This window comes from Aotus nancymaae, unplaced genomic scaffold (genome assembly GCF_030222135.1).
Source record: "Aotus nancymaae isolate 86718 unplaced genomic scaffold, 86718_ANA_hifiasm-v0.15.2.pri h1tg000210l, whole genome shotgun sequence".
Classification (NCBI taxonomy): domain Eukaryota; kingdom Metazoa; phylum Chordata; class Mammalia; order Primates; family Aotidae; genus Aotus; species Aotus nancymaae.
The window spans coordinates 1670673-1689317 of NW_026988625.1; the positions used below are offsets into that span (position 1 = coordinate 1670673).

General features: G+C 53.5%; 1 protein-coding gene across 1 annotated transcript in view; it reads left to right on the forward strand.

The window, feature by feature from the left end:
- The first annotated feature begins 13370 nt into the window (after positions 1-13370).
- BCR (BCR activator of RhoGEF and GTPase) overlaps positions 13371-18645 on the forward strand; it is a 132565-nt gene continuing 127290 nt past the window's right edge. The window contains exon 1 of the mRNA XM_064371896.1: positions 13371-14649. Within this exon, the coding sequence (XP_064227966.1) occupies positions 13371-14649 (1279 nt within the window). The remainder of the gene's footprint in view (positions 14650-18645) is intronic.

The following is an 18645-nucleotide window of genomic DNA, read 5'->3' on the forward strand; positions in this document are numbered from 1 at the left end:
AAGGGACTCAGTTGTCCCCCTACCCCAAGCTGATGCAGCATCTTCTCGGTCAGAATTGCTTCAGGTGGTTTGCATACCCTCACTTTGACGATTTCATGAAGACATTGCCTTCATTCCCAGCATTGGGCAGTAAGTTTCCTGGCAGAGGCACTTTCTACTGGTCTTGGTCCTGTGGTCCCGGCAAGCAGCCTCCTGCAGCCAAGGCACAGCAAGTAACCACAGTGACCGCATCCACATGCTATGCTGCCGAAACACCTTTTTCTCTTCCTTGTTTCCCTGGACCCTTCCCTGCTCTCTGTCCGTCTGTGTGTCCTTCCATTCATCTGCCCTTCTGCTGGAGACACTTACCCAAAGCAGGTCCTCTCCTGTCACTTCCTGGCTACCCAGGACGAGGTCCCAGGGTGCTCCCACTCCGACATTCAAGGCTCCTCGCCTCCCAGCCCACCCCACCCCCACAGGCCTCTGTGCCCGTTTTATCCCTGGTCACGATGTAGTCTTGACAGGTGCCAGGCCCCTCTTCTGTGCCCAACAGCTGGGACACCCCTAAACCCAGAGGCCTTTATGGACACCCCCACACCTCTCATAGCTCTGATACCTTGAGTGTGATGGGTCACATTTGGGCTTTCTCCCACACCCATCTGTGGAACCCCAAGGACCAGGACAGTGGCCTCATCACCTCTACTGTTTCCCCTAGCACCGCTGGGAGGAAGGCCCCATAGTAGGTTCTCAGTAGATGTGTAATGAAGGCAGGGAGGGCCGGACATGGTGGCACACACCTGTAATCCCAGCACTTTGGGAGGCTGAGATACGCGGATCACCTGAGGTTGGGAGTTCGAGACCAGCCTGACCAATATGGAGAAACCCCGCTTCTACTAAAAATACAAAAAATTAGCTGGGCATCGTAGCTCATGCCTGTAATCCCAACTACTTGGGAGGCTGAGGCAGGAGAATTGCATGAACCTGGGAGGCGGAAGTTGCAGGGAGCCGAGATTGCACCATTGCACTCCAGCCTGGGCAATAAGAGTGAAACTCCATCTCAAAAAACACAGGGTGGCCAGAAGGTTGCTCAAACAAGGACATGCTCCCAGCAGACAAATTGCACTCTGACCCAAGATGCCACCACACGAACCTTAGACCTGCCCGGGGCACAATCCTGTGCTTGGCTCTCCTTGGAGGCCAGAGACAGTTGTGCCTCATCACTCAGTTGCAAATCCAGAAGTCCTGTCTGACCCAGAGACCCTCACAAGGCATCAGCCAGTGAAGGTGGTTTGGGGGCCTGAGGATATGTTCTGGTCTTGGGAAGAGCTTGGTAGGAGCCAGCCACAGACAGTTTCAGGGCAGAGCTGCACAGGTCTTGGGAAGGATACTCATGCCAGCTAGAGAGGCTCTGGGCACAGGAAAGAATTGGGCTTGGGGCAGGAAAACATTTGTGCCATTTACTCTATGTAACAAATCACTCCAAAACTTCATTGCTTAAAGCAACAAGTATTTATTATTTCTCATGGGTCTATGATTTGACCAGTTATTCTTCTGCTCCCTTCTTGGTGGCTGGGCCACTAGGATGACTTTCCCAGAGTCCACAATGGCCTCACTCACATGCCTGGCAGTTGGTGCTAGCTTCAGCCTGAATGCTTGCCTTGCCACATGGCAGCTTGGGCTTCCTCACAGCATGGTGGCTGGTTTCTAAGAAAGAGTGTTTCCAGAAACAAGCCCCAATGTATAGGTGCTTATCAAGCCTCTGTTTGCATCACACTTGCTGTAATGGGGCATTTTGGCAAAATGTCCAAAGCCCAGAGTCAGTGTGGAAGGGGACTTCATAAGAGTGTGAAGTACTGGAGGTCTGATGCACTGGGGGCCAAATAAATGGGAGGCAATATAAGGAACTAAGAGGGAAAGCGAGAAGATGAAGGGCTCCGTCCCAATGTCTGCTCCTCTTTTGTCCTGAGGCAAGGCGAGGGCTTTCTCCCTATGCAACAGCTCCTTACCCAGACCTTTGCCAATGAACTCAGCGTAGAGGTGCTTCCTTATGGAAGCCTGCTTTGGAGCCTCTCCAGCTGGGTCAGATTGCCCTTGATCCCTATCCTGGTCTCCTTTGAGGCATCCTAATTTACAATTCCCTTACCATCCTGGTGGCCTTGGTGGCCTGCCTTGTTCACTGCTGTGTCCCCAGCACCAGCCTAATAAGTACGCCTCGGAATGAGTATGTAGCTAGTCTAATGGTGCAGCCTCATACAATGTTGCTAACAACTGGAACTCTACACCTTGGCTTCCAAGAGGAAGAGGCCAGAGCCCAGGTCACCGCTGACCCCAGCAGGCACCACCACCCACTCGAACCCACTTCTGGTGGAAATTCTGACCCAGTGTTCCCCAAAGCAGAAGTCATCCAGGAGTGGATGGAAGAGTAGCCTCCTGGGGGAGTAGCAAGAGCCCCCATTTATGGAGCACGCTCTCTGTGCCAGCCCCATGTGCAGTGGGATGCTCTGGAAGCTCGTTTACTCACACCAATGCTGTAGGCTCAGTACCACCCCCATCCTGTCCCTGCCTAACAGGTGAGGAGACCGAGGTGCAGACAGCTGAAAAGATGGGACTCACCTGAGCACCTTCTCCTCTTCCACACTCCTGGGCCCTCCCCTGCCTCTGTTTCCAATCCCACTTGGAGTCTGATCCCAGCAGGATTCTGCTCCAGGTGCCCTCACCCCTGGGGCCCAGTGTCCCTCAGTAAGGTGGCCCCAGCATACTGCCACCCTTTGGAGTTTTTACTTGCATGGCCCCAACCAAGCTCAGCCCTCCTCAGGGTCCTCCAGCTGAGTCTTCCCTTTCACTGCCGCTCCCTGCGCCCTCACAATGTGAGTCTATGAGTCCATCCTTCCCAGCCCAGCAGCCATGGTGACACAGGCTCCACAGTGACTGGAGCAGGGCACTTGCTCTCATGTCCTTCGACCTTGTGCCATGGGCACCTGCCTGCCTCCCCCTCCTCCCAGCCCTGCCACAGGCCTCTGGAGTGGAGGGGAGACCACCAGGATCCATTCAACTCACATTTCAGCCTGGGGGGGTGGGATGGGAACCACTCCCAGACAGACCTCTCTCACTGGAGGGATGCAGGGCATCTTAACCCAGCAGAGCTGAGATCACCTACAATCTAGGTAACTGACTATTGAAGTGGAAGAGGATCGGTTAAATTGACCCATTCATTAACTCTTTTTATTATTAAACTTTTTTTTTGGTTTTTAGAGCCAGGGTCTCGCTGTGTTGCCCAGGCTGGCCTCAAACTCCTGGGCTCAAGCAACCCTCCTGTCTCAGCCTCCTGAGTAGCTGGGACTACAGGCACACACTACTGCACCTGGCTTCATTTACTAATTTTTTTTTTTGAGATGGAGTCTCGCACTGTTGTCCAGTCTGGAGTGCAGTGGCATGATCATAACTCAGTGCAGCCTCAACTTCCCGTTGTCAAGCAATCCTCCCACCCCAGCCTCCTAAGTAGTTGGGACTACAGGCATGAGCCAGCTTGCCCAGCTAATTTTTAATTTTTTTTTTAAATTTCATGGAGACAGGATCTTACTGTGTTGCCCAAGCTGCACTAATTCTTACTCGTTCATGCATTCAGCTTTCCTGGAGCCCCCTTTCTGGCCCACCCTCTGCATTGTCCCATTCACTCCTCCCACAGCCCATACAGCAGGTGCCAACCCCACCCCATTTCCACAGGTGCACCAGGCTTGGCTGTAGGCTCAGTACCACCCCCACCCTGTCCCTGCCTAACAGGTGGCCCCCCCATAAGCCCTGGGGCCACACAGGTGGGGCTAGACTGGGAGGCAGCTCCCTCCAGCTCTTGGAGCCCTGCGCCCCTGGGGATGCTGGCAGGTAGCCAGGGAATCCCAGGCCTGGAGGGGACTGCAGGGGGGACACAACAACCAAGGGAGCCTACGGCAGGGACAAGAGAAGGCACGTGGGGGGTTTCAGAGGAAGAAACTCACAGCACAGAGAGGCACCCCTCCTCTTCTGAGGGAGAAGCAGCTCCTGGAGACTGGGCAGACCATGGGCATCCCCCTCACCCCGTCACACACACACACACACACACACACACACACACACACACCTGCCACTTCAGGCACTGTGTGAGATGAGACACCTTCTCAGCTGTTCCCAGGCTCCTCTGCCATCTGCTGTGGCCTCCCAACGTCACCTCCCATATGTCAGCCTTCCCCTGTAGGAAGCCGATGAGCAGCCGGGATGTGTGACTGTCACACGCTCCTTCCAGGCAGCACAGACCCTTCCTCCTCCCCTTGTCCAGGCACCCCCTCAGTATTCAGGGCCACCAGCCACTGTCTGAGCCTGGGCCTCAGGCAGAGGAGGGAACAGGCATGGGACCCCCTGCTCCTGGGCAGCTGTCAGCAGGCTCACCCTGTCTTCTGGGACATGTGGTGGGGGGTCTGGGAGGCAAACCAGGCCTAGGCTCCCTCTTCCCCTACAGGTGGTTGGCACCCCTGGCCAGAGGGTGCTCTGGGCCTCTGCCCACTGGAAGCCACAGCCTGGACCAACTCACTGGCCTTATCTTCGGGAACAAGCTCACCTTGTCCCAGCTCTTTTGCCCCCTGTGAAGGCTACCGATGGTGTCCAGGAGACTCCTCTGGGATTCTCCTGGCTGCAGGGCCTCATCAATATTTTGATTCTGCAGAAGGCAGTGGAATTCCTAAGGAGGGGCCCAGGCCTGGAAGGAAAGGCACACAGCCCCAGTCACTCGGATCCTGTGACAGTGGTTCCACGGGGGCTCGTTTCTTATTGTACACACAGACACACAGACCCTCAGACCAAAGATGGCCCTCAGATCTTTGCTCCCCACTCTGGCTGGGGGGAGGGATAGAGGACAGCTGTATTGATGACCCAGTTTTGTGATCTTGCCCCCAGCCCCCTAGGGCTGACGGATGACAGATGACGGATGATAGATGATGGATGGTGGTCACATGGCAACATCCCGCTTGAAGGGAGCCCTGCTCTGGCCTCCAGCCTCCCAAGTGGGTGGGAACAGGGGTGAAAACAGGGCGGAAAAGGAGCAAGAAAGAATAGAAGCCCACCCAGGCTTTTAAGTCAGGCTCAGGCAGATCTGAGGACAGGAAGCCCTGCCATCTACAATGTCTTGCCTGATGGTGCAAGGGTTAGAAGCACTGACTGTGAGTCAGGAGGTGGGGCTCAAGTCTGGGTCCCCAGTTATCGCTATGTGACTTGGTAGGGGGTCACTCTCTGAGCCCCTTTCCCTGCCTCTTGTTGGGGTGATAGCTGGGGAGGTGGAAAGAAATCATGCTGAGAGACCTCAGTTCCAGGCTGGGCACCTGGGTGGATGGGACCCCTGAAGACTGTGTGACCCTCATGGGCAGAACCACTGCACTCACCCACATGGGGCCTTTGGGTGAACTAGAAACAAGCACATTAGCCAGGTGCAGTGGTGCGCACCTGTAATTCCAGCACTTTGGGAGGCAGAGGTGGGCAGATTGCTTGAGCTCAGGAGTTTGAGAACAGGGCGACATGGCAAAGCTCCATCTCTAAAAAAACATAGAAATTAGCTGGGCATGTTGGTGTGTACCTGTAGTCCTAGCTACTTGGGAGGCTGAAGTGGAAGGATCACTTGGGCCCAGGAGCTTGGAGCTGCAGTGAGCTGAGATTGTGCCACTGCAACGCCAGCTGAGTGACTGAGCCAGACCCTATTTAAAAAAAAAAAAGCAAAAATAAAAAAAGGCACCTGTGCAGTTCCCCAAAAAGTGAAACATAGAATTGCAACATGACATGACCCGGAGATTTCATCCCTAGCTATATCCTCCAAAGAACTAAAAACAGACTCAAACAAGTACATTGTCTTAGTGTGGTCTGCCATCATCTAGGTGGTTCTTAAAACAACAGAAATGTATGTCTCACAGTCCCTGTGGAAAGTAGAAAAGTTCCTCTTCAAAGTTTCCTTTCTTGTCTAAGAAAAATTCATAAGTGTTAGACATAATAGTTTGTGGCCAGGTACAAGCCTCACGCCTATAATCCCAGTCCTCTGGGAGGCCAAGGCGGGCGGATCATCTGACATCAGGAGTTCAAGACCAGTCTGGCCAACATGGTGAAAGCCCATCTCTACTAAAAATACAAAAAAATTAGCTGGGTCTGGTGGCATGCACCTGTAACCTCAGCTACTTGGGAGACTGAGGCAGGGGAGTTGCTTGAACCAGGGAGGTGGAGGTTGCAGTGAGCCAAGATCACGCCATTGTACTCCAGCCTGGGTGACAGAGCAAGACTCCGTCTCCAAAAAAAAAAAAAGAAAGAAAGAAATAATAGTTTGTTTTAAACACTTTCTTCAAAAGCCTTCTTGCTTTTTGCTAGAAGCCCTGTCCTATGTAGCTGTTAGACACCCTTGCAGGCACGTAATACATTCTATGTCCTTGTACTTTAACCAAGGTATCTGTGCTGGGCGTGCTCAGAGGCATGTCCCAGCTCACAGTCTATGTCCCTTCCTTATTCGGACTTCCTTTTTTGGCTCTCCGTTGCTTTTACCTGTTTAGAAAAGTTTCAAGTTATTAGCCAATTGGGTTTTAGTTTAGACTGTGAGGTCTGACTCTAGCCAATGGAGATCAGACACAGCAGTAAGGACAACCCCAAATGCGTAAGAAATAAATACGTCTGCTTTCTTTAGTTCGTTGTACTCTTGTGGCAGGATTGCTAATGGGACTACCCTTTCTGCTAGATGTAAAAAGAATTGCTTTGCTGAGAGATCCTTTGTCCCATAACTAATTTTTCTTTATAGCACCAGAAAGAAAAATTTTGTACACAACAGTCCCGGAGGCTGGAAGTTCAAGGTAAGGGTACCAGCATTGTTGGGTTCTGGTGAGGGCTTCTAGGTCACAAACTGTAGAATTTTCACTGTCTCCTCACATAGCAAAAAGAATTTGACAGAGCTCTTCAGGGATCCTTTTATAAGGCCACTAATCCATTCACGAGGGCTCCACCCAAGACTTAATCACCTCCTAGGCGCATTGAGGGTTAGAATTTCATATATATACATATGTATTTCCCCCTCAGAGATGGGGTCTGCCTGTGTTGCCCAGGCTGGCGTGCAGTGGCTATTCACAGGCACAATCCCACTACTGATCGGCACAGAAGTTTTAACTTGTTGCACTTTCTCCCAGGCTTAAGCAATCTTCCCACCTAGCCTCCAGAGTAGCTGGGACTACAGATACATGCCACAATGCCCAGGTAATTTTTTTTATTTTTATCATATTTTTTTAGAGATGGGATCTCACTATGTTGCTCAGACTGCTCTCAAACTTCTCCTCCTCCTCCTTCTTCTTTTTTTATTTTTGAGATGGAGTCTCACGCTGTCACCCAGGCTGGAGTGCAGTGGTGCAATCTCAGCTCACTGCAACCTCCGCCTCCTGGGTTCAAGCGATTCTCCTGCCTCAGTCTCCTGAGTAGCTGGGACTACATGCATGTACCACCACATCAGACTAATATTTTTGTATTTTTTGTAGAGACAGGGTTTCACCATGTTGGTCAGGCTGGTCTCGAACTCCTGACCTCAAATAATCCAGCTGCCTCAGCCTCCCAAAGTGCTGGGATTACAGGTGTGAGCCACCATGCCAGCCTCTATTCTTTCATCTGTTGAGTGACACTTGCATTCTTTCCATCCCCACGGCTTTGAGGCATCAGAAGTTCTGCATTCTCTCCAGCAGAGGGGGCTGTTGAGTCCCAGCCTGTCCTAGTAAAGGGAAAGGGTGGCCTCAGCTGCTGCTGAGGGTGTGTGAAGGTGTGTCTGTGTTTTGTTTTGATTTTAAAATTACTTCTCAGCTGGGCGCTGTGGCTCTTGCCTGTAATCCCAGCACTTCAGGAAGCCATGGTAGGAGGATCGCTTGAGCCTGGGAGTTGGAGGCTACAGTGAGCTAGGATTGCAACAACCCACTCCAGCGTGGGTGACAGAGCGAGACTCCCATCTCAAAAAATATATAAGTAAACGAATAAATAATAGAATCATGTAACTACTCTCAGAGAATGAGGAAAATTGGGGGACATCACCGAAAAACCCTACTTCTCTGTACTATTTTAGTTTTGAGATTTAAAAACATAACATGGATTGAGGATGATGGAAATGCTTGTTATCTAATTGTGGCAATGGCTTTAAAGTATACACAGATGTCAAAACTCATCACGCACTCCTTATGCTCAGTTTATGACACTTCAATTATACCTCGATAAAGTTGAAAAAAAATTTTCTTTTTTTAATTACAAAAGATAGCGGGGTTTTTTTTGTTTGTTTGTTTGTTTTCTTAGGACAGAGTCTGCCACCCAGGCTGGAGTGCAGTGGAGTAATCTCCACTCACTGCAACCTCCCACCTCCTGGTCCAAGCAATTCTCCTGCCTCAGCCTGCGGAGTCACCACAGCCAGCTAGTTTTTGTATTTTCAGTAGAGATGGGGTTTCACCAAGTTGGCTGGTCTGGTCTCAAACTTCTGACCTCAAGCGATCCGTCTGCCTCAGCCTCCCAAAGTGCTGGGATTACAGGCATGGGCAATGGATGGGTATTTTATTATGAAGAATTTAGAAGAGCATAATGATGAAGAAAATACATGTCACCCACTGCTCAGAGACAGCTATGGAGCACTTGGCGAAGCCCCCTACTCCCGCTGAACCCCCCAGAAGGCTCCTGGGGTAGTGCTCAGGACTCATCCAGCCTCCAGCTTCTGCAGCCAAGCTCCAGGGCCTACCTCTGCACTGCTGGCCTCACGACGCCAGACCCAGCTAGCATCCTTCCCACTGAGGGCATGGCAGCTGGCAGCATGGGGCTCTCCCTTCTTCACTGAGTCTTCGCTCAGACTCCTGGGTCCCTGTCATCTCCCTGGCCAGTCCCTTTTCAGTCTCTCTGCCTCTACTTTCCCCCTAATCCAGACCTTGTCCCTTCTCCAACCAGTCTCATGCAGTCAGGGAGAGAGTCTTCAGCCCTGTGGCTAGAAACACCAGAGAATCAATGGCAACACTCCACTTTCTCTCTGAGGTCTTGTTTGCTCCTTGGTGCCATGGGGTCACCCTCATCTGCCTGACTCCTGCCTGTGGATGGGCCATGGGGACCTGAAGCCCTACGCAGGCTCCTCTGCTAGCCGGTTGCAGTCAGCATCCCAAAGTCAGCCCTGTAGCTGGCCCTCCCTCATTCCCCACTCCCATTCCATCTACAAGTCCCATGAATTTTCCTTCCAGAATGGTCCTGAAATCCAACCCCTTCTCTGGGCCACCTTGCTTCTGCCCTACTCTGGGTCACCAACGCCCTCCTCATGAACAATTGCCACAGTCCCCAACCACACCCCCTGCTCCCACCTCCCATGCCCAACCTTCCACGCAGTAGACCCCAGCAAGTAACCCACTGCCCCTGTGCGGTCTAATACAGCCACCACTGTGGCAATTGAAACTCAGTAAAATGAAACCAAACATTCAGTTATTCAGGTGCCCTAGCCCCATTTTAGATGCTCAGTAATCACATGGGGCAGCTCATGGCTGCCGTAGTGTGCAGCACAGATTACGGAACATGCCCACGGTGCTGGAAAGTTCTATCGGACAGTGCAGGTTTAGAACCTTTGAGCAGTTTTTCCTCTCATTTAGAAGAAACCCCAAATTTTGTACAGGCCTACAAGGCCCTGCCTTACCTCTGAGCCCACTTCCTACTGCCCACACCAGCCTCATCTCCCAACCTGGCTGTTCCTCAAACACAACTTTGAAGCCTTGTTCTCTGTCCACCTGGTCCTTGTCCTTAGGACCAGCTCAGGCATCACCTCCCCTGGCAAGCCTTTGCCAAGACTGTGCCTTCTCCCACAGGGCACACACACCTCTGCTATGGCTGGGCTGGGAATGCGTTATCATTTCCTCCCCTATACACACGCACCACTCATGGTGGCCTGTCTGCCCTGCGGGACATGCACACATCCGGTTCCTCATTCCACCAGTCCTGGCTGAGCACTTACCATGAGCTCACTATATGGGGGACATAGGGGAACAAGACAAACAGGTCTATGACCTTGCAGAGTTTAGATCTAGTTGGGACAGACACTGAGTGGGAGATTACAGAGTGTTACGTGTGTCTGAATCTCATGCCCATGCCACGCTGCACTCCTCCCTAGGGAGGGATGGATGATAAGAAAACTCTGCAGGAAAGGCCCAGAGGCCCAAGATAAGGGTGCTTTCAGGGAAGTCCTGAGGATAGAGCAGTGTCCTTGGGGCCAGAAGAGGCTGCCCCACAAGGGAGAAAGCCACTATCTGGATGTGTCTTTGTGCCTAACAAAAAGCCATTTGCTATGCCAGGAGAACAGAGCGTGCAAACTTAAACTAAACAGCTTCAGAGTTCAGAGTTTATTTAGAGACAGGGTCTTGACCTGTTACCCCAGCTGGAGGGCAGTGGCATGATCCTAGCTCAATGAAACCTCAAATTCCTAGGCTCAGTGCAATCCTCCCACCCCAGCCTCCTGAGCAGGCAGGATTACAGGCACGTGTCACCATGCCAGGCTAATTTTTAAATTTTTTGTAGAGATGGAGTCTTGCTATGTTGCCCAGGCTGGTCTTGAACCTCTGGGGTCAAGTGATCCTCCTGACTCGGCCTCCCAAAGCACCAGGATTATAGGTGTGGGCCACTGTGCCTGGCCTTTATCATATCCACTTTAAAGAAGAGGCCACAGCTGGGTGTGGTGGCTCACACCTGTAATTTCTGCACTTTGGGAGGCCAAGGTGGGCAGATCACCTGAGGTCAGGTGTTCAAGACCAGCCTGACCAACATGGAGAAACTCCATCTCTATTAAAAATACAAAATTAGCTAGGTGTGGTGATACATGCCTGTAATCCCAGCTACTCAGGAGGCTGAGGCAGGTGAATCACTTGAACCTGGGAGGCAGAGGTTGCAGTGAGCCAAGATCTCACCATTGCACTCCAGCTTGGGCAAAAAGAGTGAAACTTCATTTAAAAAAAAAAAAAAGAGGCCACTGAGGATGACAGCACTGCTCAGTGTGGTACTGCTGGGATTCCAGCCCCTTTATTCCCCATTACCCTAAAGCCACGGCATCACTTGCATCTCAGTCTCTTCACCTGCATAATGGGCTATTTGCAGCCTGACAGGAAGGGGTTGAGATCAGCTGGGTCCAAGGGACCAGGATGGCAGGAGGTTATCACCGCCTGCAGAGGGCAGCAGTGAGCTGTGCACCGCCCACCCTGACTAGAAATTGCATCCCAGGGGTTTTCCCAGCAGCAGGAATGTTCTCCAGGACACCAATGTTAACAGGCGATCACGAAATGATCCCTACACATCATTTATCAGGGTGTGTTTTACGTTTGCCCCATCTGGGCATTTTACACAGGATGTTCTCAACATTTTGTACCGTGGCCCACAGGGCTGGGTGAAAGACAGGATAGCCCAGAGCAGAGAGTGAAACAAAATCGGTGGGGGTTCTCTAGGGAAGCCTGCAGATCTGAGACAGGGCAGAGAGCAGGGAGTTTGATGAGCACAAAATGAAAATACCCAAACTAGCCTGCCGGGTTAGGGGAAAAGGAGGCAGGATTTGGCAAATGAAGAGCAGATGACAAAACTGAGGCTCAGAGAGGGGACGGACATTGCTGAGGTCACAGAGTCGGCGGGGAGACCTGAACCTATGCAGGGCTAGCCTGGCTACTAGCCTGGGCTCCGTACTTTAGATTGGACGTCAAAGCATCTGCTCCAGATGACAATGGCACTTGGAGGAGGGAATGATAATCCCTCACATCTACACAGGGACAACAGCCCTTGGAGGTGGATGTTCTTCTCACTTCAAGGAAACTGAGGCAGAGAGAGAGAGAGGCAGTCAGGACTCAAGCCTAGTAATTCATTTCCCAAATCCTGTTTCCTTTTCCCCTAACCCAGAAGGTTGGTTTGGGTATTTTCATGTTGTGCCCATCAGATTCCCTGCAGAGTGCTCTCTGCTGTGTCTCAGATCTCTTTGTCCCTAGAGAACCATCAAAGATTTTGTTTCACTCCTGCTCTGGAGCTCAGGAGAGGCCAGGGAACAAACGTATGGCTCAGCACACAGGAAGGCAGGTGTGGGTATTGAGTGACCTGAGGGAGAAATTCCTATTTATCATCCATCATGTGGTCCTGCTGTGACGACCCCGTGTGGCAATCACCCACAGCAGGTCCACCATGTGGGAGGCCCACTGAAACAGGGGTGCTGGCATTGGTGACCCAGTCTGGCCCTCCCTGCATTGCTGGGTGACCTGCCTGGTCCTGGCCTTCCTGTGAGTTGGGCCTGGGTGGTCCCTAGAGTGCCCAGCGTTGAGGCTGGTTAGAGGCCGGGCTGTGAGGTGCGAGGAACTCACTTGCTATGGAAGGTGCCCTCCCCATCGTTGGGCCAGATCTGCCCGACCTTGCGGACACCCACGATGGTGGCCCCGGACATGACAACTGGGCAGTGCCCCGGGCAGTGCCGGTGCCGCTTATGGCATTGCGGCGTGGGGGAGGGGAGGGTGGCTTGCTGCTGTCGGAGGACTACTGCGAGTTCTGCCAGGGAGAGTGGCTTTTGTCCCGGAACATGCGGTAGGTGGTGGGGCTTGGAAACACGCGGCTGGACTGGCCAAAGGAGAAGCCCTCCTCGCTGGAGGGGAGCCACATGTTCCCGTTCCAGGACTGCAGAACTGACCCGGCCCTCTTTGTTGGAAAGGTCCCTCTGGACCACGGTGTCTGGTGTCCTGTTTATGGGGAGCCCCTGGGCTGCGACTTGGACAGTCTAATTCGCCGTTGTTAGGGCCTCAGTTTCCCAAAAGGCACAGGGACGGGAGGAAGGGTGGCGGCTCGATGGGGAAGCCGCCTCCGGGTGCCTCCAGCCGTTGTCCACGGCGCGGCCCCTTTAAGAGGCCCGCCCCGCTCCGTCAGCCGCGCCGCGGCCACCGCCCCCCGGCCCTCCCCTTCCTGCGGCGCAGAGTGCGGGCCGGGCGGGAGTGCGGCGACAGCCGGCGGGCCGAGCGCAGAGCCCTGGGAGGCGGTGGCGGCGTGGCTGCGGGACGGCGCGGGAGCGAGAGGCGAGGAGCGCGCGGGCTGCGGCCAGGGTCTAGTGGCGGCCAGGCGGAGCGGAGGGTAGCGCCCGCGCCTCGCCGCGCGGAGGAGCCCCGCACACAATAGCGGCGCGCGCAGCCCGCGCCCTTCCCCCCGCGCGCCTCACCCCCGCCCGCGCGCCCCGCGCCCCGCGCCGCCTCACCTGCCACCGGGGAGGGGGCGGGCATTGTTCGCCGCCGCCGCGCGGGGCCATGGGGGCCGCCCGGCGCCCGGGGCCGGGCCTGGCGAGCCCGCTGCGCCGCCGCTGAGACGGGCCCGGCGCGTAGCGCGGCGGCGCAGGTGAGGCCGGCCGCGCCATGGTGGACCCGGTGGGCTTCGCGGAGGCGTGGAAGGCGCAGTTCCCGGATTCTGAGCCGCCGCGCATGGAGCTGCGCTCAGTGGGTGACATCGAGCAGGAGCTGGAGCGCTGCAAGGCCTCCATCCGGCGCCTGGAGCAGGAGGTGAACCAGGAGCGCTTCCGTATGATCTACCTGCAGACGCTGCTGGCCAAGGAGAAGAAGAGCTATGACCGGCAGCGCTGGGGCTTCCGGCGGGCGGCGCAGACCCCCGACGGCGTCCCCGAGCCCCGCGCGCCCGCGCCGCGCCCGCAGCCCGCGCCCGCCGACGGAGCCGACCCGCCGCCCGCCGAGGAGCCGGAGGCCCAGCCCGACGGAGAGGGTTCTCCTGGCAAGGCCAGGCCCGGGGCCGCCCGAAGGCCCGGGACCGCCGCGTCGGGGGACCGGGACGACCGGGGGCCCCCAGCCAGCGTGGCAGCGCTCAGGTCCAACTTCGAGCGGATCCGCAAGGGCCATGGCCAGCCCGGCGCAGACGCTGAGAAGCCCTTCTACGTGAACGTTGAGTTTCACCATGAGCGCGGTTTAGTGAAGGTCAACGACAAAGAGGTGTCGGACCGCATCAGCTCCCTGGGCAGCCAGGCCATGCAGATGGAGCGCAAAAAGTCCCAGCACAGCGCAGGCTCCAGCGTGGGGGATGCATCCAGGCCCCCTTACCGCGGACGCTCCTCGGAGAGCAGCTGCGGCCTCGACGGCGACTACGAGGACGCCGAGTTGAACCCCCGCTTCCTGAAGGACAACCTGATCAATGCCAATGGTGGTGGCAGGCCGCCTTGGCCGCCCCTGGAGTACCAGCCCTACCAGAGCATCTATGTCGGGGGCATGATGGAAGGGGAGGGCAAGGGCCCGCTCCTGCGCAGCCAGAGCACCTCGGAGCAGGAGAAGCGCCTCACCTGGCCCCGCAGGTCCTACTCCCCCCGGAGCTTTGAGGACTGCGGAGGCGGCTACACCCCAGACTGCAGCTCCAACGAGAACCTCACCTCCAGCGAGGAGGACTTCTCCTCCGGCCAGTCCAGCCGTGTGTCCCCAAGCCCCACCACCTACCGCATGTTCCGGGACAAGAGCCGCTCTCCCTCGCAGAACTCGCAGCAGTCCTTCGACAGCAGCAGCCCCCCCACGCCGCAGTGCCATAAGCGGCACCGGCACTGCCCGGTTGTCGTGTCCGAGGCCACCATAGTGGGCGTCCGCAAGACCGGGCAGATCTGGCCCAACGATGGGGATGGCACCTTCCATGGAGACGCAGGTGAGTTCTTCACGCCACGTGCATGGGCACACCTGCACCGAGGAGGAAAGCCATAGAGGAGTAGGGGATACAAAACAAGTTGGGAGGGAGGAATGGGTACTTTTGAGTGATTTGCAGGTGCGCTTGTGGTTCACGCTGATCCTGTGCCCGAACAAACTCCATCCCCTCCTCCTTCCAGAATGCAGATTGTCAGTGTTTGTAATGGGATTGGGTTGAGAATGCTCGTGTGAAGGATGGGAGGTGGTTTGTTCCTTTGGTGTTTGTGAAGTACAGCTTGTGAGTTGGAGGAAGATGCCCCAGGCGGTAACTTCTTGCTCTATGCTCTACCCTCTCGGGGACGTGAGGATGGCATAAAAGCCAGAGTCATCTCTAGCACCAGGATCGGATGCTGTTAGCAGGGACTGATTTGCGTCTTGGGCATTCCCCGCCACCCCACTGATCCTGTCCTGGAAGGGTTATATGACACATTTGTGAAACCCGAGATATGCTAGCTGCTCCCAGGCCATAGAAGCATCAGGTTTGCTTGCTAGCCAGCAGCCCTGAACGCAAGTCACAGCAGGTGAGACTAGGAATTAGGAGGAGGTGAGGAGCCAGGGAGTTGTGACTCAGTGGGCCACAGAAGATCAACTGCATAGAGATTTCATCTGGGGCTGAAGCTGAGCCACACCTGTTCTGATCTGCCTGGCTTTGATGGGAGACTTCACTCATCATTACTCAGCCCCAGGCTCCTCCATGCATGGTAACCCAGCCCCATTTACTGACCCTCCAGTATGCTCCTGCTGCCTCATCTTCCCAAGGATTAGCATCCACAGGTGCTTATTTGGGGCTCCCAGTCAGTGGTCAGACTCTAGCCCTAACGTTAGAACTATGGGATTGTGCACATCTGTTCTATATGCAAATACCATCAGGCGTTTTGGTCACTGTGTTTTGAGATCCAGGCACAGTTTGCCGTTGGTTGGGGTAAGGAAAGGGTAGACTGGGGTGTGTGTGAGGCTGTCGGGAATCTCTTGGAGACCTGGTCCCTGTTAAGCTGATCTGGTTTTCTGCTCCATTGATTTTTCTTTTTCTGCTGATGGAGGAGTTGGATGTGCTTGGTTTGTCAGAATCCTCTTGAAACAAGTGAGGCTATTTTTGGCTCTTGGAGCTGCCTTTTTGTGATGGGCACTCTGTCCTGTTTGTGTTAGGTACTTCCAGTTGCTGATCTTCCATTTGCAGCTGGGGTTGGCTGTGGTGCAGGCCTCCGACCTGCAAGCTGGCGCAGCTGCCTTCCCTAAGTCCCCATGTGGGGGCGGGGTGGATGCTCTGCTATTCAGAAGCCTGCTTTGCAGGCACATCAGCTCGTTCGGGTCTGGAGGATTGCCTTGTGGTTACCGGGCACCAGCCTCGTCTGGCCAGCTGTTGGCCAGGCGAGCCAGCTTGAGCTGGCCCTCAGTGCTGTGGTGCAGGAGAGTTATTAATAAAAAAGAAAATGAGAGATTTTTAGGGAGATGTGCAAATTGAAATGATAATCTTTGCTGGTGGAAAATTCTGGGTTTCCAGAACCGTGGTCCCAGCCTTTCCTATAGCTTCTGTAGACGTGGCCATGTTGCCCACCACATCACCAGGCCCCGAATGCAAGTTAGTAGATGAAAATAGGAATTATTATAGAAGGATGGAAAGCCCAGTGCCTTGAGTCACACAGGGAAGGTCCTCAGGAAATGGCTGAGGAGTTAATTTTACCACTTGGACCCACTTTTAGGTCTTTCTGGATCCTTCTCTGAATGCCCTCGAGGTCCCACAGTCTCTTTCCCATTAGGTTTTATTTTTTCCCCCTAAACTGCTTTTTGTTTGTTTTTTGTTTTTAAAAGACAGTGTCTGGTTCTGCCATCCAGGCTGGAGTGCAGTAGTAAGATCATACCTCATTGCAACCTCAAACTCTTGGGCTCAGGTGAGCCTTCCGCCTCAGCCTCCTCTGTAGCTGGGACTGAAGGTTTAAACCACTATACTGGGCTAATTTTTAATTTTTTTTTGTAAAAACAGTGGCTTGTTGTGTTGCCCAGACTGGTCTCAAACTCCTGGGCTCAAGTATTCCTCCAGCTTCAGCCTCCTGAGTAGCTGGGATTACAGGGAGGAGCCACCTCACCAGGCCTCTTAGACTTTTTTAATAACCAAGGTTATTTAAACATCTTTTTAAAGAGATTATGTATTTTCCCTCAGACAGTTTTTCATTTTTAAGACTTATTTATTTATTTTTTTTAGAGCACTATCAGGTTCACAGCAAAATTGAGCGGGGAAATAGAGATTTCCCATACACACCCTCCCCTGCCACACCCGCACAGTGTCTCCAGTTAACAACTCCCACCGGAGGGGCGCATTTGTTACAGTCCACAAACCTGCATTGGTGCCTCCTTATTACTCAAAGTCCAGAGTTTACATTTGGGTTCACTCTTGGTGTTGTACAGTCTACTGGTTTGGATACTGTGAGGTTTTAGAACTCCTGCTTGTTTTAAAAGCCCAGGCTTTTAGCCCTGGGCACCTTGACGCTCTTTGCCCAGCAGTTTCCTCTGGTGTGGAAAGAGGAATCCGCGCTGGCTCAGCCATCTGTCTCTGCTGGACTGTTTACTGATGTTCTTTAGAGGGCTGTGGAGCCTGCTGGTCTGAAAAGGAACAATGAGGAAAATCACTCATGGGGGTGGGTGGGGAGGAAGTCGCCCTAATGCTCTCCAGCGGCAGGCAGATATGGTGGCCTGGATCTAATAACCTCAGAATCAGTCTGTTTGTATGAATGGGCCGTCGCATTTCTGAGTTGAGGGCCCCTCAAGGGAGGGGGTTAAAGCCATCCCTGGGCACGGTGACGAAGTGCTTCCCATAGGGCCCCTCATGGGCTTATCTGTCACCTTGGGGTGGAATTGCCCATTTACAGGTGAAGACACAACTGGGAAGCAGCAGGGCTGGGATTCTGGGTCCCTGTGTGAATGCAGAGCTGTTCCCTCCGGAACATGGTGGCCCCTGCGGTGTTCTTCCTGCTACCCCACACTGCCACCTGCAAAGCACACTGGGGAGGTTCAGGGGGTCCTTCCAGTCTTTGCACCCTAAACCCGCCTGTGGGGATAATGATAGACAGCTGTGAGCCCTGCTGTGTAACTGTTTGGGACCCATGGAAAGAGAGTGTGGTTCTTGCCATCTAGAAACTTACAAGTTAATGGAAGAGAGGGAGACACACACGTGTATGTGTTGGAGGGAAGTGAGATCAGGAAGCTTCCAGACTGGGCAGGACTGAAGAGGACTTGATGAATCAGCGGAAGTTGGAGGGCAGAGAGTAGCCATTTGCCCTAAGGAAATACGACAACAAAGGCTTGGGGGCACCCACGTCTGCCCTGTGATTCTAGACTGTGTGCTTTTCTTTAAATGGTAAAATACACATAACTTAAAATGTACCATTTTTGTAATTTTCAGCAAGTTTGGTAAAATGCACATAAGAAAAGTTACCATCTTAACCCTTTTAAATTGTTTTTTTGGGTAAGGCTAGTCAAGTGGAAGATTTTAACCATTTTTGTTCATACAGTTCTGTGCGTTGACAGCATTCACGTTGTTGGATGACTATCACCACCTTCCATCTCAAACTTTTTCATCTTTCCAGTGGAAACTCGGTACCCATTAAATAATAGCTCCGCAGTCCCCGCCCCAGCCCCTGGCACCACCATTACATTCTGTCTCTCTGAATTTGACTAATATATCTCATGTAAATCCAATCCTGCAACATTTATCTTTTGTGATTGGCTTATTTCACTGAGTGTAATGTCCTCAAGGTTCATCCACGTTGTGGCAGAAATTGTATGCTTTATTGTTTTGTTTCATTTTGTTTTTGAGATGAAGCCTCATTTTGTCACCTAGGCTGGAGTGTAGTGTTGTGATCTTGGCTCACTGCAGCCTCTGCCTCCTGGGTTCAAGCAATTCTGCCTCAGCCTCCTGAGTAGCTGGGATTACAGGCATGCACCACCACGCCCAGCTAATTTT